This window comes from Delphinus delphis, chromosome 7 (assembly GCF_949987515.2).
Source record: "Delphinus delphis chromosome 7, mDelDel1.2, whole genome shotgun sequence".
Taxonomy (NCBI): Eukaryota; Metazoa; Chordata; class Mammalia; order Artiodactyla; family Delphinidae; genus Delphinus; species Delphinus delphis.
Window position 1 is genome coordinate 47,015,702 of NC_082689.1, and position 26,731 is coordinate 47,042,432.

The window sequence follows — 26,731 nt, forward strand, 5'->3', positions numbered from 1 at the left end:
TACATTTCTGTTGATAGCCTTTCTTAATTTCTTCAGTATTTTCATTACCTCCTTTTTGAAATCAGTGTCTGTTAGATTGAAGAGGTCTGTTTCACCGTTTGTTCCTCCAGGGGAATTTTCTTGGTCTTTCATCTGGGAGTGGTTCCTCTGCTTCTTCATTTTGCTTATATTTCTTTTACTCTATGAGCTTAGGAGAGACAATTATCTACTGTAGTCTTGTGGGGCTATTTATATGTGGGAGGGTCCCTGCCTAGCTTGTGTGGGTTTAATATTTTTTTCACATGAGGGCTGTTTTTGGTTTGGATGCTGGCTGTCTCTTTCCTTAGCATGTGCTTGCCATTATTCCCTTGATAGGGGCTGTGCAGGTGAGTGGCCTGTGCCTGCCCCCGGGAAGGTGGGGGCAGCAAGTGACACCTACTTGCAGGACCCTTGGCAGTGACAGCAGTCTGCACCCACCTCTGGAGTCTGAGATGGCAGCAGTGTCTTGCACGCATCCCTGGAGCTTGTGTAGGCAGTGCCCTCCTGCCTGAGAGCGCACACACGCAGAAAAAGAAACTCTTATGGTGGTCCCACCCCTCTCCTTGCACACCCTCCTCTCCTTGCCTCTCTGGCGGGCCCAGGCTTCTTCCCATACTCCCTTGGTTGGGGCGCACCATACCCCAGGCCCCTCAGGCTGTCTCCACACAGCCAACCCCAGTCCTTTCCCCAGGTCTGACCTCCACAGCCCGAGCTTCAACACCCAGTCCCCACCCACCACAGTAGATGAGCAAGCATCTCAGGCCAGGGAGTGCCAGGCAGTGACACAGACCGTCTCTGCAAGTCTCTCTCCCCTTTGCCTTCTGCAAACTGGTTGCTGCACCCTCCTCTGAAGCTCCAAAGCTCCCCCTCTGTCCTGGCTGATCTCCCCACCAGTGAGGCAACTTCTCAGTGTGCAGAAACCTTTCCTCTTTCACAGCTCCCTTCCAGGGGTGCAGGTCCCATCACAATTCCTTTTTTTTTTTTTTTCTTTTTTCTTTTGTGCTACCCAGTTTCATGAAGATTTTCTTGCCCTTTTGGAAGTCTGAGGTCTTTTGCCAGCATTCAGTAGATGTTCTGTGAGAACTGTTCCACATGTAGATGTATTTTTGATGTATTTGTGGGAGAAGGTGAGCTCCATGTCCCACTCCTCTGCCATCTTGATCTGATCCAAAAAAGAAATAATTCTTATTCCACCTGGTGGCATCACAATGCCATCTCCCACAGTACTTTTCCCCCACTTGCACTAGGACAGGACAGCAATCCAATCATAGAAAGAGATGTCTGTGTCCCCTTATTGTAGATACCCCCAAACTTCACTGGTGATCCTCTTGTCCCCCCACTGAAACTTCTGGGAGGAGTACCAGTAAAGTGCTCCTTTCACCACCACAGGGGGTGAGGTGAGGGGTAGCTCCCTTCAATGACAACCTCTCCCCAGAAAGGGCACTTCTCTGCTTCCCCATCTTCCTCTTGCATTAATGAAATGGGGTGGGGGGTGAAGTTAGCACCAATTCTGCAAAAAAGCTGCTCTCAACAGACACTTTGAAGAGATGGTTGACCTGATAACTGAGGGTTCTCTGGACTGAAAATACACGTGTTTTATTCTTCTTCTATGGACTTGATTCTTCAGGCTACCAGGAAAGCTCCCACTCAATGTTTTGGTCCATTTTTTACAAGTTTTAGAATACATTAAAAATATCAGTGAAGAGATCAAGAAAAATTTTCTAGAAACAATCTGTTTCTGAAGGAAACTGTATAATTAAATACTTCTAGTTTGTATAACATATTTCAGATTAATAAAAATGTAGGAGAAAACTACTAGGGTGAGGATGTTTAGAAATAACTCAGGTTCCTTTGATTCATGAATCACTGAATAATGGTGATTTTTTTATGCCTCTTTGATGGTTGTTGCTAAATCATTCTAGATAGCTGAGCAGTTATTGAGTTATATGAGACAATATGAAGTATGGGAGGCAGGATATGCATGAGAGCCGTACCCCAATTTATCAAATTCCCTGAATAATTTGAGTGGTTCTCTTCTTTCCCCAATTCCTAATGGTCCTAAGTGAAAAAGCACAATAGTGGCTGTAAGGAGAACTCTGGCATCTGGAGGCTACACTCTGAGAATTAGCTATCAGTGATATAGGTGTTAGTGTGCAGTGATAATCAGCTCTTAACTGGAGATAATCCTATTGGTTAAAAAGGATTGAATCACAAAAGTGACCCCTTGTAATTTGTAAATTCATCAAATGTAGTGCCATAGGTCAATAACTAATATTTGCCAGGTCTGTGCTTTTCCTTTGTACCACCTTCAGTCTTACAATATTACTGTTCTGAACATTGTCAGAGCCAGGTAACATGAGGAAACTGAAGTTTACTAGAAATGTGAAGTGTCATGGCTTGAACCCAGATCTCCTAACGTTTGCTCCACTACTTGTAAAATATTTATTGAAAATCTACATTGTGAAAATGCAAGATAGAAAAAAAGAACAAATTTAGTAATGAAGAAATTGACTTATTTGCCACTTATTTTTAAATAAGATTCTACTTACAAAAATTAAAATTATATTCAACTTGAGATGTAAAGTGAAAGTCGTATCTATGAAATATAAAAGGAGGTGCTGAAGTCACTGTCTTTTTACTTTCAACTTAAATATATACACATCAGTTTGTTTGTAAAACCAATATTCTTAAATAGAATTGATATTTTACTTATATTTTTAAGTTATTTTTTACATAAATAATTTAATGACATCAGTGGGAGTCTTTTCTCACCATACATACTCTTTCTTGACCATCTCACCTTTGCCTGTAGCTTCAAACAACCATCTGAAATTCTTCAAATCTCTACTGCCTGCATATCTAACATCTGATGTGACCCTAATAGCTAACCCAAGATGGATTCAAAGGTGCACAGGAAATCTCCTAGATACCACACTGATCCTTTTAACTTGGAATATCCAAAAGAAAATGACAGATCTCCTCTCAAGCCTTCCTGCAGTCACCTAGTTACCCAAATAATCAGTAACAAACACCAAATTAAAAAATTAATAATGAGAATATATGTAAAAGTACATGTTAATAATTAAACATTTCTGTATTTAATGGACAAGTCTTTCAGCAGTTATCTAAGTTAGAACTCAGGGTTTCAAGATAGTATTTATTTCAGAATGCTGGATATTAGAGATAAATTTAAGCTGAATAAACTTACTTTAAAAGTATTTTCTACATAAAACAAAAAAAATCTTTATTTTCCAGACTGAAATATGGGGATATATAAAATAAAAATTATTTTGAAAAAATATCTACTGCACATTACTTAATAGCTACAATTCTACTTTTCAATACAGTATTTAGGAAATGTTCTTAACCAAGATGTTCAAGTGTAATAAGGCCAGAGACTCCTGGGAATGTAATTATCTGGTTTCTTTTGAATTAGAATGTCTGCAGTTAGCCTAGTGTTTTAATAAGGTCTATAGGGATTAGAACCAGTCAACATATGAATTATGAAACTTCTAGTCAACCTGAAGAATATAAGTAGAAAGAAATAGACTAAATCATTTGGGAAACTGGAGTATCCCTACCGGACTGTGGAATGTTATTTACAATTGTAACAAGTGTAGGTTTGAAAACCAGGAAATATAGGGTTCAACCAAGAAAAGTTTTGCCACCAAAGGTTAAAAAAAATACCATATGCTTCTTCTCAACACGTGAACTTTCCCAACAGAAACAGGCAGATATTCATCTACTATAGCAAACACAAAGTGGAGAAAAGTTTTACTGCAGTGTTTTGACAAACACCACAGGTAATTTTAAAATGTGACCTTTAAGCTTAGCTATCTTAGGAAGAAAGTGTTTATCAAGAAAAATAGTTATTTTTCCCTTAAGAAATTTTTCATATATATCTAATGAAAATGTTTCTCCATCATTTGTAATTGAGTTAACTTTTGGTATTTAACATTATAAATTGTGATTGTCTAGAAATCAATTTTTTTTTAAATTTTATTTATTTTTGGCTGCATTGGGTCTTCATTGCTGCACGTGGGCTTTCTCTAGTTGCAGCAAGCAGGGGCTACTCTTCGTTGCAATGTGGGCTTCTCATTGTGGTGGCGTCTCTTGTTGCAGAGCATGGGCTCTAGGCACATGGGCTTCAGTAGTTGCAGCACACGGGCTCAGTAGTTGTGGCTCATGGGCTCAGTAGTTGTGGCTCGTGGGCTCTAGAGCTCCGCCTCAGTAGTTGTGGTGCACAGGCTTAGTTGCTCCGTGGCATGTGGGATCTTCCTGGACCAGGGATGGAACCCGTGTCCCCTGCATTGGCAGGTGGATTCTTAACCACTGCACCACGAGGGAAGTCCTAGAAATCAATTTTTCTCTAGTCAAACTGAAAATGTTTTTATAACGAAAAATACTAAGTCAATGGTGAGAAGTGCACAGTCCCAAATTAGAGGCCCAAAATAAAGGAAAAAGATAAGAAAACAAGTCAAAGGAAAAATATTTATTTATTTATATAAATTTATTTTATTTATTTTTGGCTGCGTTGGATCTTCATTGCTGCATGTGGGCTTTCTCTAGTTGCGGCGAGCGGGGGCTACTCTTCGTAGTGGAGCACGGGCTCTAGGCACATGGGCTTCAGTAGTTGTGGCTCGCGGGCTCTAGAGTGCAGGCTCAGTAGTTGTGGCTCATGGGCTTAGTTGCTCCGCGGCATGTGGGATCTTCCTGGATCAGGGCTCGAACCTGTGTCCCCTGCATTGGCAGGCGGATTCTTAACCACTGCGCCACCAGGGAAGCCCAAAAAGTATTTATTTTGATGGAGAAAACATATCCAAATCTAAGACAATAGGGCTGATTTTGCAAAAGAAATTAACTCAATTTATTTAGAGAGAGCTTACTGTTGGAATCAAGCTATCTCACTGTAGCTTATGATAAAGAAATCCACCTATAAAAAGGCCAAAAGATGATTTTATGAAGTCTAGATAAAGCAACACTACCATATAGTTTAACATTTTTCCAGCATGTAGTTCAAAGGAAGGGTCCCTGATTAGCTGTCACAATTATCAAGAACTGATGAGTGAAGACTTTTGATAAACTTTTAAAAATACCTACTAACTCCATTCACTTTTTTTCCTGTAGTTCCTACATATCCGTCTTCCCATATTAATTTCCCTTGAGAATGTGATGAACTTCAGTCTGTTTGGAAGCTAAATTTCTGATTGTGATTTATGAAATCTCTTTTCTGTTACAACCAATTCCATGTGAGGTTGGGTCCTGCATGATTCTTCCAGGGGCTACATCATTTCTATTAAAACTCCACACTCTCCTAGATGGAGACCAGGCCCTGAAAAAGGTGGCCATAGCCTGGCTTGCACTTGGGGATCCAAGCGGAAGTGTCTATTTCAACACCAGTGTTGAGGGTCATAATCTCCACTGTGTTTGTGAGTAGATTCAGAGCCCAATTCCCATTAGAACTGACCACAGGTATTTCTAGTACCATATTTATTTAAGTTGTACAAAATGTCTAAAAACATGAAGTCAGGATAATCATTCTAAAAGATCTAAAGCCGCAAAATACAGACTGCATGAACTTGGGCATTGTTCAATTAACTGAGCAGAAAGCGTCTTGAAGGAGATCTAACTCTCTAAGTGTAAACAGCCTTTGTGTCATCATTTAGTCTTTGGTTTAAAGTCAAAAGAAATTTTTTTGCAGGGGCTGTGGGAGGGTGTATTGTATCATTTCTCCTTTAGAATATAAAACTGCAACTACCTAAATATCTATCAGATTATCTTGAAAAGTATTCTCATTGAATGGAAAAATAATGTCTATACTCAGCTTTAGTAGTAAAAATGTGAACCTTGGAGAACGTGAAATACAAAGAGAAATCAAGTTCATTATATAAACAAAGGGTATTCAAATATGTTTATTTTACTATAGGGAGTGTAATAAAGAAAAAATAATTGAATATCCGCTATATTAAACAACAGTTTGGGAAGGAATGTTTCATAGTTTACCCAAAATAAAACAATGCATCAAGTACATTTTTAGATTTATTTTATTATCTTTACTGAACTATGTTTAACATTTTTCAAATCTTCAGATTGTTAACAGTTTTCAGCAGTAAATATCCTAGTAATGGCACTAAGTACACTGAAATGTGAGATTCCTCTGATGAAAAAATACAAAAGATAGAAACACTTGGAAACAAGAGAGCAAAATGTCAACTCTAGGTCTGAGATGGAAATTAACATAGTCAAATTCTTTACAACTCTAGTACATGGAGAAATGAGTACTTCATTCCCTATAAATGAATACGTTAACTTTGAGCTTCACCTTCCTGGGAAGTTTTGAGGGACACAATTTGACCCACAGACCCCTAAAACTCTATACTATGTATTGATACCAGAGGATTCAAACACATAGAAAGTGATCTGAAAATGACTGCCAAAGCAAAGAAGTGCTTTTATTCCTCAATACTGGTGACCTTCGTGCTATACTGTGTATTATAAAAGGGCGTAATCCCTATACAACTGCATAAATGTCATAAAAATGGATTTTATAAATTCAAGATCATAATATGTATTCAAAAATACATATAGCTGTGCTTTAGTAAATGAACCCATCAGTTAATTAAGGGATAATTTTGCCTTTAAGATATATCCAAAGTATATATAAAGGATCCACAGATGTTAACATTTGTGACCAAAATTCTCAAGGTTTTCATTTGCAAAAAACTGTTGGTTTTCAATTTAAAAATTTTAAGAAAGTTGTGAATATTGCAGGTTTATTATCACTTGGGTTAAGAAAAAGTAGATGGCTTCAGCTTTTTAACAGGAAATCTGTGAACTACTCACATTTTGTTTGGATCATTAGAAAAGATAAATTGCCTATACTTCCCAATTGAGAACAGAATGTGCAGTGTATAAAAAAATAAGACTTTATTCTGAAACCAAAAACAGTATTTCTAGAAAAGCCCTTGGGGATACATCTTCTCATTTCCTTTACACAAGAATGAGTAAGTGGCATACCTGAATGGTATACCCTTATATCAATGTGTGTATTCCATTACCAAGATAAGAGATTAAACATTTTTAAGGGTGGGGAAAATATACACTTAAAATATTGAAGTGCAATATATTACTATATAGTTTCTAACTTCATTCCAACATAACAATGTATCAATATAAACTGGATTCAAAAAATAATTAAACACACAAAGAGATGTCACTGGCATGCAAAATTCATTGTTCCAACGTGAAACACGAGGTCTATATTTTTAATTAATAAAAACGGCACATCTGTTTAATTTGGCTAACAGAAAGGAAATGCACATTTAAGAAAGATGTTATCATATCCTTCTAATAAAGCAAGTCTATATCAAAGGCACTTCAGCAGAGCACTAACTCCTTAACCTTTTCCAAATCATTTTCATTTATGCCGCTTTTACTACATCTTTCTGTGTAAACCAATAAGAAGCCGCTTCTAATTTTGGACCTTATCACTCCCCCCCCCCAAAAAAAGTAAATCTAGGTATTATCCAAAACATTTATCTGTTTCATGGATTGGGGTAGAATATAGCAAACTTCTGCCTAGGTCTTAAATTCTTCGGGTTAATACAGAAAGGTAGGAGTGTTATATCTGACATGTTAGATGCTTCAGAAATGGTTGCAGGAAAAAACTGGCTGAAGTCTACTGTCTTGGGGAAAAAGCTGTTGCCTTTTGTTGTATATCTATATAATTTGACTGAAGCTAATGTGGCTAATTTTAGTTCTTTCAACTTGTTTATGTGCCTTGGGTCTCTATGTTGCTTCCAAGTTAATTAGTAGGGCATGAGAAATAAAGCAGTTTAGTTTCATTTTTTCCCCAGGGGAAAGGGGAAGCTGCTTCAGACATCTGTCTTTATGGAAATTAAGAAAAATGGGATGAGCTGATTTTAATTAACAAAGAGCTTCATTTTTAGGACATAGGAATGATAATTTGGAGTTGAAAACACATAATTAAAAAGAGCTGTTGAATGTGTTCACACTGAATTCTTTGCTATGATGAAAAGAATATGAATATATGACTTCCAAACTTGGAAAAAATGTTATATAACTTAAAGCATTTAAGTGATTTAAGAAAAATCTTTTACTTTTCCCATGAAATTGAAACTGTTTTTCCCAAACATTTTTTATGAATGTCAACTGAAAAAAAAGAGCTGGATATACACCTAGTATCATGAAGGTATTTTTGAGTCTCTCTCAGGGAAATGGCATTTTTTTTTCTGCTTGACATTTCAGAAAATATTGAAATATTTACTTCCTTTAGCTCCATATATTTTAATTTTGAGTGTTCATAAGAAACTTTCAATTCATTGATTTTTTAAATCAAGTTTAATAGTGTTTAAGTGACTAAATTTTTTTAAATAGAAGAAATACCTTAAAACTGATTTTAGCCTACATGTATCAGTGAGTCTTAAACTAAAAATTGGGGAGGGGGAGGAATGTTTGGGTTTTTTTTTTTTTTTTAGATTGGTAAAAAGTTTTCCTTGACAGCTAAGCTCACTTCACTTTTGGTGATGGGGAAGGGGGTAAGAAATTTTTAAATAAAAATTCAGTATCAGGGCATTCATTTCTCAGATTTCTAAATAAACTAACCTTTTTATTCTGTGACGTTGTATCCAAAAACAACCAAAGAGCTGGCATTTCCCTCTCTAACAACCAAGTAGCTTCTTGCCCATCTTATGTGAGTATGGAATTTACTTTTGGGTTGATAACAATACACATGCTGTTTAAAAAAAGAAAGAAAATGAGGTTTGGCCTTTGAACTCTAGAATAACATCAATCCAGAATATTTATCAAGTTATTTTCAAGTATAGGCAATGGAGAACATAATAGTAACATTTCACAAGAATATGATGCCTGAAGAATACAGTTTCATTTCTAAACATTTCACAGGGGTAGTCATCAAAGCAGAAGCAACATTTTTGGAAGCAACTTTAGGAGTACAATTTTCACTGTTATTCTTCAGAGTCAGGACTCAACTTGCTGACTGAGCAACATTTTTGGATAACTAACATCTTGAAGCTATTTCACATTTTGAACTCTTGGATACTTCAAATTCATCACCCAAAAATAAATGAAAAGAATAGGCCAGAAAAAGCATTCCTTGGTATCTTTCTCTCACTACTGAATTACCATTTTACTATTTACTCTGCTTGAGACATGTCCAGGGACCATGAGATTGCTCAGTCTCAACTTCTGCAGAAGTTCATACGGCAGTTTACAACAACAAGCAAGAATAAACAGCACGAGACAGCAGAGACACAACCACTCTTGCTGTTAATTGATGGGAATCAGTGGGCGTTCCTCTCGCTTCTTCCAGATATTAGTCTTGCTATCTTTTTTGACTAGTGGTGGTCTTCCCCTTTTTTTAGTGGGGGATATATTGGCTTCAAAATCTTCAACGGTGCTTTTTCTTCCTGGGGACTCTTCCCCAGGGTGCTCCATGATAGCTCCACTCCCTCCATCTAGGAAGTGCCTTAAAGCTGGGTCCTCGGGGGAGCAGACAGTGGTTCCACTCTCACTACTGCTCAGGTCTAAATCTTCTAAGTAAAGGATCTTAGGCTGATGCATACTTTTGATGAACGTTTTTTCCCTCTCCAGTTTTCTACTTGAGTGGTGCTCATTCATGTCTACCCCAGAGTCCAGACTCGTGTCGTTGCTCTGGGCTCTCTTGCCCTTTTTCAGGTCTATGAAGGAATGCCTCACTTGTGCGACTGGCTTTCCATCAAGAGACACAAACCAGGCTCTGGGATGGGGGGAGGGCTTTCCTTTGGACAGTTCTAGGAGGGTCTGTTCTGAAATTCCTTGAAGCTCTGATGAAAAGGGAGTCATTACAACAGCTTCATTTAGTGTTCCAGGAACAGAAACAGATTCTAGTAGGCTGTTTGAGTACCGGCTCCAATCTGCAGTTTGGGATGGCAAGCTCTGTTGACCTTCGAGTGGGATATTCTCTTCCCTGGCATCTGGTGGCTGTACATGAGAATGCATTGGCATTTTGGGCAATGTCTGCGTAAAGTTCTCTCTATTTACTGGTTCCATCAATTGGCCATAGACTAACTGTCCCTTTCTTGGCAAAGTAGCTGACTTAGCAGTATGTAACTGCTCTGGAGTGGAGAAGAGGTCAGATGTCTGAAGGATGGCAATGGGCTGGCTGTAGATATGCATAAGCTGTTCTGGAATGTGAGAATGCCCATACACATCTTCACTACCTGTGAGATACCTCTTTTCCTCTTGAGCATCACCTAGAGATGAAGATATATTGTTGTTAATATGTTTAGGTTGTTTGGATCCTACATTGGGCTCCAAAGACTGAGCTGGGTTTCTTGAGTAATTATTTTGATTGACTGACAGAAATGAAACATCTTCATTGTAGATTTTTAAACTGTCCCGAGTTTTTACCATGGAAACTCTTTCTTCTGCTTCTACCTTTGATGGTTCCTTTTTCTGAGGGTTGTACGAGGAGCTTTTGGCACTGAATAACTGTGACTTGTCCTCGGTTTTTAATGCAACTTTGACTGAACTGATGTGATTTATGTGAGTTGTTGAAGTTGTCTGGTCTCTCTTGAGGACCTCAAGTTTAGTGATATTTCTTTCTCTTTTCTGTGGAGTACCACACTTATCCCTAGAGTAGAAGAGAAGGCAAAAAAATGTTTAAAACTTATCTAGAAGGTTTCATTTAAAAAAATCGTCTCATAATATGTTTATTAATATATGCAATGCTACTCTAAGAATATATCATTTTTATTTTAATCTACATATTTTAAAGATCAAACCATTGATTTCTACTAATATTGTAATACACAGAACTGACATGATACTATAGTCTGATAGTTTCTGTGTTCATACACATTAATACTGTTCTTACCTGCAATAACAAAGAAGTACAGCAAAAAATCCAATGACAATAACTATTGTTCCTCCTAATATGGCTGAAAGAAACACTGTGTGGTAGGCAGTTATGTCCTTTGAATCTCCATTTATACCTGACCCTAAATGGTTCAAAATAAACAAAGAGAAAATACATTATTTTAGGTCAAATTTTCAATGTCCTATCTTGGGCAAGGCAGACTAAATACGTGTATACACAGTTGTATTTATTTGCTCCCCTCCCATGGCAGGCTTCTTTGTGGGTGGAGATTACTTTCCCTACCCTCTTTGGGCTTAATCAATTGACTTGCTCTCAGTGAAATGTGAGCATCTTAAATGAGGCCGCCTGAATGGCCTGTCCTCTTGCTAAGGCCCTCTATTATGTGAATAGTATATCCCAAAGTTTTGCTATTCCTTCAACCTAGGTCCTGGAACGAGAAAAAATGTTGAGCTGAACCAAGCCAAGCCCAACAGTCATGAAGTGAAAGCAACAAACAAGTGTTTGCTATCGTTAGCTGCTGAGATAACAGGTTTATTTGTTACTTATGGCTGAGTATTGCAGACAGTGGCAGCGAGATGCTGAAGTGCTGCTATGACAAAACCTAAAATGTGTGACACTGGCTTCCAAGCCAGGCAGTGAGGAAACTGTTGCAGGAGGCAATACAAATGGTGGCCCAAGCCATGTGGTAGCAAAATATTTGCTGGAATAAACTGGGAGAAAATATTTCTAACGAGAGCTTTGTGCAAAGAGGTTTTGAGATAGAATGGAGTGAGCGTTGACTATGATTAGCTGCATTTGATTAAAAAAGAAATTTTAAAGATAAATCCAAAAAGAATTTGCCAAAGTAAGCAGGGATGAAAAGGACCAAAGAGAATGCAAAAACTGGGGGACCTGAGGAATTAAAAGTTGCAACTTTTAATTGCAGGCTGGACTCCAGAACAAGATGACGCTATGATCCCAGCAAGCTAAGCCCAGCAGCGGCACAGGTGAGCCATTATTCTTCTTCATGAGCACATATATACAATGAGCACACATATACAGTGCTGTTGTAATTAGCTTAACTGCAGTAAAAGCAGACTAAGCACTGAGATGATCAGTGCAGGCTATGAATATTCTGCACGAAAATAAATGCAACTTATCTTGAGGTAATGTTTCAACGTCACTAAGACCTAATTTTGCTCAAAAATGTATATAACAACAACTCCACAGATCAGTATCAACTGGATTTTAATATGTATTCAAGGTGATGAGACACCCGATTTTCTGGTCATCTTGACCATGAGAAGATGTCCAGCGTGAAGCTTTCAGCTTCACCAAGGACACTGGAAAGACTAAGGATCATGAGGCCTTTAGATCCTTTAACTTTTGCATCATCTAAGTTGATTAAAGTAATAGTAATATTAAAGGATTTGGAGAAGCAGTGTTGTGGTTATGCATTCAGACTTTAGAGCCAGAATGCCTGAACTGGAATCCTGGCCTCACCCTTTCTTCCTGTGAGGTACTGGGCAGGCTTCATTTACTTGTGTCTCAGTCCATAACTGTCATACCTCACCCATGTGGGTTGTTACGAAGATTAAATGGGTCAATACGTATAAATATTTACGACAGTGCTTAGCACATGATAAGCACTCAGTAAGTGTTAGCTGTATTATACCACTGTTGTTAAATGAAACATCAAGGTTATAGAAGAACAGGCACTTCAGTATTGACCATGCTTTCCTATATGGTAACTGATAATAAAATGTTTATCATATTGAATAGGCAACCAAGCACAGCATCGCACAATATGAAATTTCTTCAAACAAAAAAGAGATAAGGGTAACAATTCTACCTACAGATTCTTATTCAGGATCCAGAGCTGCAACAGAGTAAAGTTCGGCTATTCACTGGGTGAAATTCAACTTCTTCTCCAAAAGAATATTGAATATATATTTCCACAATAGAGTAATGCTAACAATTTTCACTCCACAGAATTCCAACAGAACTCACTTTTGGAATTAAGAGGCTGACATTGTTGCATTTGTCCCAAATCTTATATGTATGACAATAGCAAAAAAGCATACATCTGCATGTGTGTGTGGGCGCACTGGGTGTATATGCGCATGCCCAAAAGGGGTTAGAAAGGTAGAAAATTACAATATATTTTCATTCAAATATACCTGAAAATGCATATTTAAAAAAAGTAATGGTACTTGTGTACTTGTTTAATAAATTCTATACTCAGCCACCTACTTACCTGTAGCAATCTGTGAAAAACCAATTGATTTTAATTTCTTGCACTTAAACAGATTTCTAGAATTCCTTGAAAAAATATTAAGATTTACTTTAAAAACAGATTTAGTATATTATTAACCAAATTATAACTAAAGTAGCTCTAGCACACCAGACACTAACTGGCCCATCATAGGACCAATTTTGAGTTTACTGTAGCACTCGCATCCTAAAATGTTTAGGGACATTAGTGATCCTCATATCCAACTCCCGCAATTTAGAAAAGAGAAAACGAATACTCAGATGGGTAAGTACCTATTTCAAGCTTACCCTGTTAATTACTGTCAAAGTCAGAACTACAGTCAAGTTATCAAGTTATCCATATTTCTCGTATGGATTTTTCAAAACCATCACTAGAAGGTATCTAATTCAAACTGAACGGGAATCCCACACTTCTGTGTTAGTACTCTGATTCACACAAAATCGTTCCTGACATACAAGCTAAAACAAAACTTCCACCTATTTTAGAAAATTATTTCAGCTTTTAGAATTCATAGTCATCTTGTATAGATTGGTTGCTTCAGGTATATTTTCAGTGGAAAGCACACTTCTCTATAAAACTCAAGTGCCCCTTAGGTCATTTTTATTAGAAATGAAAGAACTTGGATTTAGCTGAAGTATTAAATATTGTTCTTTTTCATCTTTTCATCATTTTATAGTGGCAAATCTAGAATGGGATATGGTCAGATAGCTGGCAAGACTGCATGATACTTTGCACCATGAAAAACAAAAGTAATCACCCTCTGGTTTCTGAATAAATCTTATAAGCACTAAGTTCAAACAAAAACAGAACATCCTCTTGATCATAATGGTTAATATTAATAGCTCATATTTCTTCTATTGAAATACTAAATTTTAGCTTCAATGAAAAAAAGTCTTGTTACCTTGCATGGTTTAAAATTCAAAGGTTGTCAAATGTAAAATGAAAATATCAAACTATTTTTTAAATTGCAGAAAAAAAGCAAAGCCTAACAAAGTTAGCAGATAAATTGCTAACAAAGTTAGCAGATAAACTGCTACAGAGAAATGTATGTAAAATATCCACATCCTGGATCAGGGTGTGCACTGGGACTATTCCTGAACAGCATGAAATAGCCAGGTTGCAGCTGCCTTTCAGCTGGGAACCGAGACACTAGATAAACCAAAAGAATTTTCTCTGACACATGATTAAAGATGAAGGAATGACATATGCATACGGCTTTCACACTTTCCCTAAACTTTACTAAAATGACACTGAAAGCTTTGTTTTGTTTTTTTTTATATTATTTTATTTTTTTCATCTTGGAGTACACTTGCTTTACAATGCTGTGTTAGTTTCTGCTGTATAACAAAGTGAATCAGCTATATGTATCCATATATCCCCATATCCCCTCCCTCTTGCATCTCCCTCCCACCCTCCCTATCCCACCCCTCTAGGTGGTCACAAAGCACCGAGCTGATCTCCCTGTGCTATGCAGCTGCTTCCCACTAGCTATCTACCTTATGTTTGGTAGTGTATATATGTCCATGCCTCTCTCTCGCTTTGTCACAGCTTACCCTTCCCCCTCCCTGTGTCCTCAAGAACGTAGAACGTCTGCATCTTTATTCCTGTCCTGCCCCTAGGTTCTTCAGAACGTTTTTTTTTTTTTTTTTAGATTCCATATATGTGTGTTAGCATACAGTATTTGTTTTTCTCTTTCTGACTGACTTCACTCTGTATGACAGTCTCTAGGTCCATCTGCCTTGCTACAAATAACTCAATTTCATTTCTTTTTATGGCTGAGTAATATTCCATTGTATATATGTGCCACATCTTCTTTATCCATTCATCTGTTGATGGACACTGAGGTTGCTTCCATGTCCTGGCTATTGTAAATAGTGCTGCAATGAACATTGTGGTACATGACTCTTTGAATTATGGTTTTCTCAGGGTATATGCCCAGTAGTGGTATTGCTGGGTCGTATGGTAGTTCTATTTTTAGCTTTTTAAGGAACCTCCATACTGTTCTCCATAGTGGCTGTATCAATTTACATTCCCACCAACAGTGCAAGAGGGTTCCCTTTTCTCCACACCCTCTCCAGCATTTATTGTTTGTAGACTTTTTGATGATGTTTTGTTTTTATAAATAGACAAAAACCCATAGGTTAAGGCAGACTGAGATAAGAGACAAGAGCAACAAGATGCTGACTGCTGGAAAGTTGACTTAGCAGAGCTGGCAGCAGGGAAAGCCAAGAATTTATACCAGTGAACACCCAGATGCCCTAGAAAGTGGTAGCAGGTCCATGATGCAACCAGTCTACACTACAGTAGGTTAGAGTATTTCTTTTTTTAAGATGAATTAATGGATGAAACATGCAATGTTTGAGTATTTTGAGATAGAAATCCTACGTCTTGAGTTGTGTTTAAGCACAAAGTAAATAGATAATTTGATACCATGTTAAATCTAGGAAAAATGAAATACTTATTTCTCCTAGAATATGAATAGGCCATTCCTAGCAGATAGCTCTTGGTTTTTGTCCACCTTCTGTGCATATGTCAGGCCACTCTCCATTTGAGCTATCACTTGTCTTATCTCGGAAACAGTCTGGGGACACTATTATTCAACAGCCCCTCCTCCTCCCCACCACAGCCCCACCAAGGAGAATGCTCACGACCTAAGTCTGGGCCCATCTAAATTCCACATCTCTAGAAAGATCAGGACCAGTATGAGGAAAGGACTGCAAAGGGTTAGTATCAGCTGTTATGAAGCAGCAGTCTTCCAAAGACAGTCAAGTAGGTCTGCTAACTGGGCCCTCTAGGATTCCTGCCTTTTATAATCTGCTTCTTCAGCTTTCCCTAGGATCCTGCAAACTCCCTATATCCTAACACATTTTTTTAATTATCTAAAATCTATTCCTGTTTTTTGCAACCAAAAACTCTAACTGATCTGGGTAGAATTTATTCATAAAAAGTAAACTAAGGAAATTCTTGATTTGAATACACTTCATACTTCAGATTCATCAGATATTACAGCTATAAAGGACCTTCGAGTTCACGGAATTTAATCTTTCCTGATACACATGGAAAAAATAAAATAAAGCTGAGATCAAGAGACTAAAAGCTTTTTCCAGTGTCATACAGTAAGTAGCAATGCTCAGAATAAAATAGGAATCTCCTAATATCAATTTCAGCATGACTATTTGGACTTTTTAAAATTTACTCTTTGTTTCATTTTTACCATACCTCTAGTTCCTGGAAGTGGAGCTGCTATCCAGTAGCCCAAATGAGGTGCCTCGTATGTCCAAATTAAATGATTGTTATATTCCTTGACCATTCCCCGGCCATGATTTACCCAAGCACCTACAAAGGAAGGCAAGTAAAAAATACTAATCAATTAGTTTATATATCTTTAATGCTGACAGGAGTTTGCTGATAGTCATGTATAGAATACTTTGCAAGACTTTTTCAAAGATTATGAAAACTGTGGCAATATATTATCATGGGATAATATATATATTACATCATAATACAGTACATATTATAATATATTAAATAGAATAATTTGATTTGTTAAGACTAAAGGAAATAAAATCAATACTAATAAACTAAGGATATAGATCTATTTAGGGAAATCATGACTCCAAATAATGTCTACATTGTGCATATTGAGATATGTCTTAATAAGAATGTGAGTAATTAAATCCACATTTATCAACAGGTGGTTGTTACCTATTCTGGGATTCTGATTAAACACTTATAGTCTATGTTTTATGGCCTTATTATTTATTAAATACTGTTTTGTTCTAGTACTGCTGGCTTAGCTCTTTTAGAGCTCAATTTTTTAAAACTTTAAAAAATGCTATTTGGATTCAATTAAATGTTATCCACAGAAAAAAGCATTCAGTAAAGCCAGTATCTTTTATGAAGTCCAGCATAACAAAGCTATTTATAAGTTTGGTGTATAGTTGTATTTGGTTTATTGATTCCTTGTAATGATGTATATCTATAACATGTAAAACAGTGTTTTTAATAAGGTAGACAAACTTGGAATTATCAGAATAAGTCAACCTACTGCTTTTTAAATAGTCACATTAAAACTAAGCATTACATATGTGACAAATTAATTCAAAAATTTTGCCACTGGAAGGTACATTAGAGACAAAAGCCTTTTTCAGGAGAAACAATCAGAAAGCAGAACTCAAAGCAGATATTCTTCTTTAAAGTGTCTTAAAACAATTCTCTCATCCAACAAATTAGGAAATTGAGGCCGGAGTAAATTAAGTGATTTGTTCAAAATCACACTGCTGGTAAATGGACCAGAATCCAGGTCTTAGAGCTCTTAATCCAATGTTTAACAGTAGTATACCACTGTGACATTGTGATTTATAATAAGAAATATATATGTGGTTTTAATCCCCAGTCCTGGCACAGAGCTCCTAAAACCTCGGAATTTCCTATGTGATAAGGTCCAAAAAGGTGGAGAGTGTCTTTTGTTGTTCATAACAAGCTGCTTTCAATGACACCTGAGTTTATGTTAATGAGATGAATGTTGGAAAGTCCCTGTGGCTAGGAGGCTGGTTGCCGGAGGAGCCAACCACGTGATCAGAGAGTTGGACCTTTCAGCCCCACCCCTATGCACCCCTGTAGAGGAGGAAGAGGGGCTGGAGCTTGAACTCAATCACCAGTGTTCAACGATTTAATCAAGCATGCCTACATAATAAGGCCTCCATAAAAATCCCTGAACTCCAGGGTTTAGAGAGCAGAGTTGGTGAACACGTGGAGGTGCTGGGAGGGTGGAGCACCCAGAGGAGAGAGCACTGAAGCTCCAGGCCCTTTCTCCCATACCTTGCCCTGTGCATCTCCTCCATCTGGCTATTACCAAGTCGTACCCTTCTATAACAAACTGATAATTTAGTTGGTAAACTGTCTTCCTGTGAGCTGTTCTAGCAAGTTATCAAACTCGAGGAGAGGGTCATGGGAACCTCCAATTTATAGCCAGCTGGGCAGAAGCATGGGTGACAAGCTGGACTTGCAACTGGCCTCTTGAGTTGGGGGCTGCAGGACCGAGTCCTTAACCTGTAGGATCTGACACTAACTCCAGGTAGAGAGTGTCTAAATTGAATGAAATTTTAGGACACTTATTAGCTCGTGTTAAGAGTCCTGCTTGGTACAGAAAAAACACCCTCACATTTGGTGACCAGAAGTGAAGTTTTGAGTGTAGAATAGAGTTGAGAGAAGAAGAGTTTGTCCCTTACAACTACCATTGTTACTTATATAGTTTCCAGTCTTTCTTAAACAATAATATATCCATGTTTTTATCTTCTATAGTGAACATGTGTGTGTTTGTGCCTCACTACCTACCCTTCCAGTTATAGTGAAACCTCATTCCAAATCTCCTTTGAGGATCTACTGCTCCCTATTCTCAGTCCACATGACTAGCTTAGGGCTCCCATCCCAGTTCCAACACATGACTTAAGCCTAAGTAAATTTGTGCAATCTATTTGCAGACCACAAAGATTGGTTCCAAGATGGGCATGCAAACCCCATTCTACAAATGCAGTGAATCCAAGGGCTTAGGTAATAGCTACTAGGAAAAGAACTTCTCTTTCCGTTGGACTTTAACCTGGGTAGTATAAAGTGAGAGCACCTACAGCCTTCTTGATACTCAGAAGGGAAATCCTATTCCAGAAAGGTATTAACACAGGAAACAGATGAGAAAGAAATCAAGTCCTGCAAAACTGTCTAGGTTGTGTAACATGACTTAACCCAAGACAGTTCTACCCCTGGACCCAGTTTTGGACTGATCATCTTTTCTTGTTTTTGTTTTTTGGTAAAGATTCCCACCTTATTTACATGGAAACACAAGAAAACCAAGAGAAGCAGAAGGGAAAAAAGTGCATCCAGCTGCTATTTAGGAGGCTAAACTCAGGGAACAAAATTGGTACGAAAGATTTTTTTTTGGAAAATAATCTCTCTACTCTCTCCCTCTCTCCCTCTCTCTCTCTCTCTATAAATATAATACACAATATATACACACACATACATATAAAAAACAGTGTTATTTTCATGAAATTAGCATATATTTATCAATTGTTTTAGCCAAGCTTTTATATATAACTTCATATTTCCTATCAAAACAAAAATAAACTCATAAGAGCAGAAATAATTTTAAAAATTTTATTTATGCTCAAAATATAAAAACATGGGAATGTGAGTAAATAATGCTATCTTAAAATGTAATAGTGATATCCTTTTCCCCACAATTGTATTATATTAATCAAAGTAGGGTCACTTTTCGTCATTAACAAAGTGCTTAAAATTATATTACTGATTTAGTACTCTACTAAAGATAAAACATTCAAATATAAATATTTTAATGTTTTAAATAATGCATATTAAAATTTAATATTGTGTATAAAATACAGAAAGTTTGTCAATTATACCTTAATAAAGATGAAAATTTTAAATAAAAATATAGAAACATATTTCTAAAATATTCAGAACCTTTTCACCTAGCTCACATACCTGTGTTCATATCAAATGTCCAGGCAGGTATGTGATCCCCTGCACTTATACCATTTGTACGTAGAAGTGGGAGAGAAATTTGAATAGAGCCATCCACCTTTAATTCTTTTCCTCCAGAATATATTTTCACACATATTGCTGCAAGAGGAGTCAGTTCATTGCCTTCAAAACCTAAAAACAGAAGACAGTTCATTAAAATCATATGTAAAACACAAACTGTAGTTGTGTATTAACAACAGACTAATATGGGCCTAAAATATCTAGTTCCTCTATTTCACCCAGGGTTATCCATTTTAATATCAAATAGATACTGGATTCTACTTAAGGATTTTTAAAGTATATAATATATCATAAATAAATGCTATGCTTATGTAACATTGATAAATCAGTATGAGCCTAAAGATCAAATTCTGAGTCCTCTGATTTAAGGTCACTGGAATCTAATTCAATGTTTTTAAAAACCTACAAAACCAACAGGAAGGCTGCCTCTTTGAGGGGGAGACATTTGAGCAGTGGCCAAATGAGAAGGTGCCATCCATGCAGAGACCTCAGAGAAGAGCCTTCCAGGCAGAAGAAACCAGCATAAAGCTCCCAAATCGGAAGTGATCTTGGCATGTGTAAGAAAGAAAGAAGCCTGGAGGTCAGAGAGAGATGGAAATAGCATAGCGCCTTGGAGGCCATCGAAAGGAATCCTTATTATCGCTGCCACCATTAACCTTTGCAAACGTCCTGAAACTCTAACCATAAGGTAAGCAAAATAATGCCATACATATTCTGTAGACTAGTTGCACTGGTCAGTAATGCACTGTAAAAAGTACTATGTAATCTGTAAGTAATTATAATCTCTTCTATCAAACTATTTATAAAGCCAGCTGGCTTTCTTAACTCCACCCCTCAGTTCTATACAGTCGGTGGCTTCACATCGTGAATGCAGCTGAAACTGATGAAATCAGCATCCCACCATTTGGGATAAGGCCAACTCAAAGAAGAAAGAAAAAAGAGTCTGAAAAACAATGAGGAGGAAACTTTCACAAAGAATTTTCATACTCGTAGAGCTCTAGAACTGTACAATCCAGTAGAGTAGCCAGAAGCGCATGCAGCAATTTAAATTTAAATGAAATGAGCAATACAGTTTCTCAGTGCACTGGTTATGTGTCAAGAGCTCAACAGCCACATGTGGCTCAGCAGCTACCAGACGGGGCAGAGCAGAACATTCCCATTTGTCAGCACAGCTCTAGAACTTTAAAAATGTTAGCAGCATTCTCAGGACAATTGAAATGTTTAATGAATAATCTCAAAAGCAGGGGGTAGAGGAACGCTGAAGGGCACAGCACATTATGACTCCTTCCCACTGAATCTAATGAGTGTTGTTCATAAAAACCCTCCAATGCACCATGAGCTTCATTTGCAATAGTGTATATATTGGTACCATTCTTGTGATGTTTTTATTTTGAAAGCATCCTGTAACTTACAACTGGAAAACTTTGGCAGGTATCTTAGATTGGCTTCCTCAAGAAGCAAACCCTGAAATAACAATATGGAGGAAGCACCCACCACTGAGGGAATGGAGGAGTAACACAGAAGAAGGAAGCCAACACAGGATGTGTTAATGAACAGGTGTGTATGCGTTATGTGTTCCTTATCTGTCATTGGTTGAGAGCTTGCCCCTTGTGAGGGCCAAGTCTGCATCCTGGACCAGGGAATGCCCTTAGGCAGAGTCGCAGTAGGAAACATAGGCTTGTAACAGAAGACAGGGTCATCTGGCTGGGGTATCAACAGCATCAGCTACAGCAAGTTAGGAAAAAAAAGAAAAAAAAAGCCTATCTAACCATAACATCTATATGCTTATTACTCTAATTTCTGACTACTCCCCAAACGATATGGACCAAAAATTTGACTCAAGGGAAACCATAAAAATTACATATTGTCTGAGGTGATTTTAAAAAGAGTGGAATAAATAGAAGTTAAAAAAAAATAATTGCCAGGGGACGTTCAAGATGGCAGAGGAGTTAAGTAAGATGTGGAGATCACCTTCCTCCCCACAAATACATCAAAAATACATCTACATGTATGTAACAACTCGTACAGAACACCTACTGAATGCTGGCAGAAGACCTCAGACTTCCCAAAAGGCAAGAAACTGCCCACGTACCTGGCTGTGTAGCTAACAGGGTCTTGGTGATCTGTCCGGGTGTCAGGCCTGAGCCTCTGAGGTGGGAGAGCCAAGCTCAGGACATTGGTCCACCAGAGACCTCCTGGCCCAGCCTCATGTAATATCAATCAGCAAGCGCTCTCCCAGAGATCTCCATCTTAACGCTAAGACCCAGCTCCACTCAATGACCAGCAAGCTCCAGTGCTGAACTCCCCATGCCAAACAACTAGCCAGACAGAAACACAACCACACCCATTAGCAGAGATGCTGCCTAAAATCATAATAAGTTCACAGACACCCCATAACACACCACCGGACGCAGTCTTGCCCACCAGAAAGACAAGATCCAGCCTCATCCACCAGAACACAGGCACCAGTCCCCTCCACCAGGAAGCCTACACAACCCACTGAACCAACCTTACCCACGGGGGGAAAACACCAAAAACAATGGGAACTACAAACCTGCAGCCTGTGAAAAGGAGACCCCAAACACAGTAAGATAAGCAAAAGGAAAAGACAGAGAAATACACAGCAGATGAAGGAGCAAGGTTAAAACCCACCAGACCAAACAAATGAAGATGAAATAGGCAGTCTACCTGAAAAAGAATACAGAGTAATGACAGTAAAGATGATTCAAAATCTTGGAAGTAGAATGGAGAAAATACAAGAAACGTTTAACAAGGACCTAGAAGAACTAAAGAGCAAACAAACAGTGATGAACAACACAATATAAATGAAATTAAAAATTCTCTAGAAGGAATCAATAGCAGAATAACTGAGGCAGAAGAATGGATAAGTGACTTGGAACATAAAATAGTGGAAATAACTACCACAGAGAAGAATAAAGAAAAAAGAATTGAGGACAGTCTCAGAGACCTCTGGGACAACAATAAATGCACCAACATTCGAATTACAGGGGTCCCAGAAGGAGAGAAAAAGAAAGGGACTGAGAAAATATTTGAAGAGATTATGGTTGAAAACTTCCCTAATATAGGAAAGAAAATAGTCAATCAAGTCCAGGAAGCACAGAGAGTCCCATACAGGATAAATCCAAGGAGAAATGCGCCAAGAGACATATTAATCAAACTATCAAAAAATTAATACACAGAAAAAATATTAAATGCAGCAAGGGAAAAACAACAAATAACATACAAGGGAATCCCCATAAGGTTAACAGCTGAGCTTTCAGCAGAAACTCTGCAAGGCAGAAGGGAGTGGCAGGAAGTATTTAAAGTGATGAAAGGGAAACACCTACAACCAAGATTACTCTACCCAGCAAGGATCTCATTCAGATGCGACAGAGAAATTAAAACCTAAGAGAATTCACCACCAACAAACCAACTTTACAACAAATGCTAAAGGAACTTCTCTAGGCAGGAAACACAAGAGAGGAAAAGACCTACAATAACAAACCTAAAACAATTAATATGGTAATAGGAACATACACATCAATAATTACCTTAAATGTAAATGGATTAAATGCTCCAACCAAATGACACAGACTGGCTGAATGGATACAAAAACAAGACCCATATGTATGCTGTCTAGAAGAGACCCATTTCAGACCTAGGGACACATACAGACTGAAAGTGAGGGGATGGAAAAAGATATTCCATGCAAATGGAAATCTAAAGAAAGCTGGAGTCATAATTCTCATATCAGACAAAATAGACTTTAAAACAAAGACTATTACCAGAGACAAAGAAGGACACTGCATAATGATCAAGGGATCAATCCAGGAAGAAGATATAACAATTGTAAATATTTATGCACCCAACATAGGAGCACCTCAATATATAAGGCAAATACTAACAGCTATAAAAGGGGAAATTGACAGTAACACGATCATAGTAGGGGACTTTAACACCCCACTTTCACTAATGGATAGATCATCCAAAATGAAAATAAATAAGGAAACACAAGCTTTAAATGATATATTAAACAAGATGGAATTATTGATATTTATAGGACATTCTATCCAAAAACAACAGAATACACTTTCTTCTCAAGTGCTCATGGGACATTCTCCAGGATAGATCATATCTTGGGTCACAAATCAAGCCCTGGTAAATTTAAGAAAATTGAAATTGTATCAAGTATCTTTTCTGACCACAATGCTATGAGACTAGATATCAATTACAGGAAAAAATCTGTAAAAAATATAAACACATGGAGGCTAAACAATACATTATTAAATAACCAAGAGATCACGGAAGAAATCAAAGAGGAAATCAAAACATACCTAGAAACAAATGACAATAAAAACATGATGACCGAAAACCTATGGGATGGAGCAAAAGCAGGTCTAAGAGAGAAGTTTATAGCAATACAATCCTACCTCAAGAAACAAGAAAAATCTCAAATAAACAACCTAACCTTACACCTAAATCAAGTACAGAAAGAACAAAAAAACCCAAAGTTAACAGAAGGAAAGAAATCATAAAGATCATATCATAAATAAATGAAAAAGAAATGAAGGAAACGATAGCAAAGATCAATAAAACTAAAAGCTGGTTCTTTAAGAAGATAAACAAAATTGATAAACCATTAGCCAGACTCATCAAGGAAAAAAGGGAGAAGACTCAAATCAACAGAATTAGAAATGAAAAGGAGAAGTAACAACTGACACTGCAGAAATACAAAGGATCATGAGAGATTAATGCACGCAACTAATTATATGCCAATAAAATGGACAACCTGGAAGAAATGGACAAATTCTTAGAAAAGCACAACCTTCTGAGACTGAATCAGGAAGAAATAGAAAATATAAACAGACCAATCACAAGCACTGAAATTGAGACTCTGATTAAAAATCTTCCAACAAACAAAAGCCCAGGACCAGATGGCTTCACAGGGGAATTCTATCAAACATCATAGAAGAGTTAACACCTGTTCTTCTCAAACTCTTCCAAAATATAGCAGAGGGAGGAACACTCCCAAACTCATTCTGCGAGGCCACCATCACCCTGATACCAAAACCAGACAAGGATGTCACAAAGAAAGAAAACTACAGGCCAATATCACTGATAAACATAGATGCAAAAATCCTCAACAAAATACTAGCAAACAGAGTCCAACAGCACATTAAAAGGATAATACACCATGATCAAGTGGGGTTTATCCCAGGAATGCAAGGATTCTTCAATATATGCAAATCAATCAATGTGATAAACCATATTAACAAACTGAAGGAGAAAAACCATATGATCATCTCAGTAGATGCAGAGAAAGCTTTCAACAAAATTCCACACCGATTTATGATAAAAACCCTCCAGAAAGTAGGCATAGAGGGAACTTACCTCAACATAATAAAGGCCATATATGACAAACCCACAGCCAACATCGTTCTCAATGGTGAAAAACTGAAAGCATTTCCACTAAGATCAGGAACACGACAAGGTTGCCCACTCTCACTACTATTATTCAACATAGTTTTGGAAGTTCAAGCCACAGCAACCAGAGAAGAAAAAGAAATGAAAGGAATACAAATCGGAAAGGAGGAAGTAAAACTGTCACTGTTTGCAGATGACATGATACTATACATAGAGAATCCCAAAGATGCTACCAGAAAACTACTAGAGCTAATCAATGAATTTGGTAAAGTAGCAGGATACAAAATTAATGCACAGAAATCTCCTGCATTCCTATACACTAATGATGAAAAATCTGAAAGAGAAATTAAGGAAACACTCCCATTTACCACTGCAACAAAATACCTAGGAATAAGCCTACCTAAGTAAACAAAAGACCTGTATGCAGAAAACTATAAGACACTGATGAAAGAAATTAAAGATGATACCAACAAATGGAGAGATATACCATGTTTTTGGATTGGAAGAGTCAACATTGTGAAAATGACTCTACTACCCAAAGCAATCTACAGATTCAATGCAATCCCTATCAAACTATCAATGGCATTTTTCACAGAACTAGAACAAAAAATTTCACAATTTGTATGGAAACACAAAAGACCCCCAATAGCCAAAGCAATCTTGAGAAAGAGTATCAGAGCTGGAGGATTCAGGCTCCCTGACTTCAGACTATACTACAAAGCTACAGTAATCAGGATAGTATGGTACTGGCACAGAAACAGAAAGATAGATCAATGGAACAGGATAGAAAGCCCAGAGATAAAGCCACGCACATATGGTCACCTTATCTCTGATAAAGGAGGCAAGAATATACAATGGAGATAGACAACCTCTTCAATAAGTGGTGCTGGGAAAACTGGACAGCTACATGTAAAAGAATGAAATTAGAACACTCCCTAACACCATACACAAAAATAAACTCAAAATGGATTAAAGACCTAAATGTAAGGCCAGACACTATCAAACTCTTAAGAGGAAAACATAGGCAGAACACTCCATGACATAAATCACAGCAAGGTCCTTTTTGACCCACCTCCTAGAGAAATGGAAATAAAAACAAAAATAAATGGGACCTAATGAAACTTAAAAGCTTTTTCACAGCAAAGGAAAGCATAAATAAGACCAAAAGACAACCCTCAGAATGGGAGAAAATATTTGCAAATGAAGTAACTGACAAAGGATTATTCCCCAAAATTTACAAGCAGCTCATGCAGCTCAATAACAAAAAAACAAACAACCCAATCCAAAAATGGGCCGAAGACCTAAATAGACATTTCTCCAAAGAAGATATACAGACTGCCAACAAACACATGAAAGGATGCTCAACATCACTAATCATGAGAGAAATGCAAATCAAAACTACAATGAAGTTTCAGCTCACACCGGCCAGAATGCCCATCATCAAAAAATCTACAAATGATATATGCTGGAGAGGGTGTGGAGAAAAAGTAACCCTCTTGCACTGTTGGTGGGAATGTAAATTGATACAGCCACTGTGGAGAACAGTATGGAGGTTCCTTAAAAAACTAAAAATA

General features: G+C 37.4%; 1 protein-coding gene across 1 annotated transcript in view; it reads right to left on the reverse strand.

Annotated features, from left to right (window-relative positions):
- Nucleotides 1-6,044: 6,044 nt before the first annotated feature.
- FAM171B (family with sequence similarity 171 member B) overlaps nucleotides 6,045-26,731 on the reverse strand; it is a 65,817-nt gene continuing 45,130 nt past the window's right edge. Inside the window, exons 5-8 of the mRNA XM_060015618.1 lie at nucleotides 19,674-19,844; nucleotides 16,392-16,508; nucleotides 10,916-11,039; nucleotides 6,045-10,672 (exon numbers count right to left, since the gene is read on the reverse strand). Of these exons, the coding sequence (XP_059871601.1) occupies nucleotides 9,328-10,672; nucleotides 10,916-11,039; nucleotides 16,392-16,508; nucleotides 19,674-19,844 (1,757 nt within the window). The 3' untranslated portion in view covers nucleotides 6,045-9,327. The remainder of the gene's footprint in view (nucleotides 10,673-10,915; nucleotides 11,040-16,391; nucleotides 16,509-19,673; nucleotides 19,845-26,731) is intronic.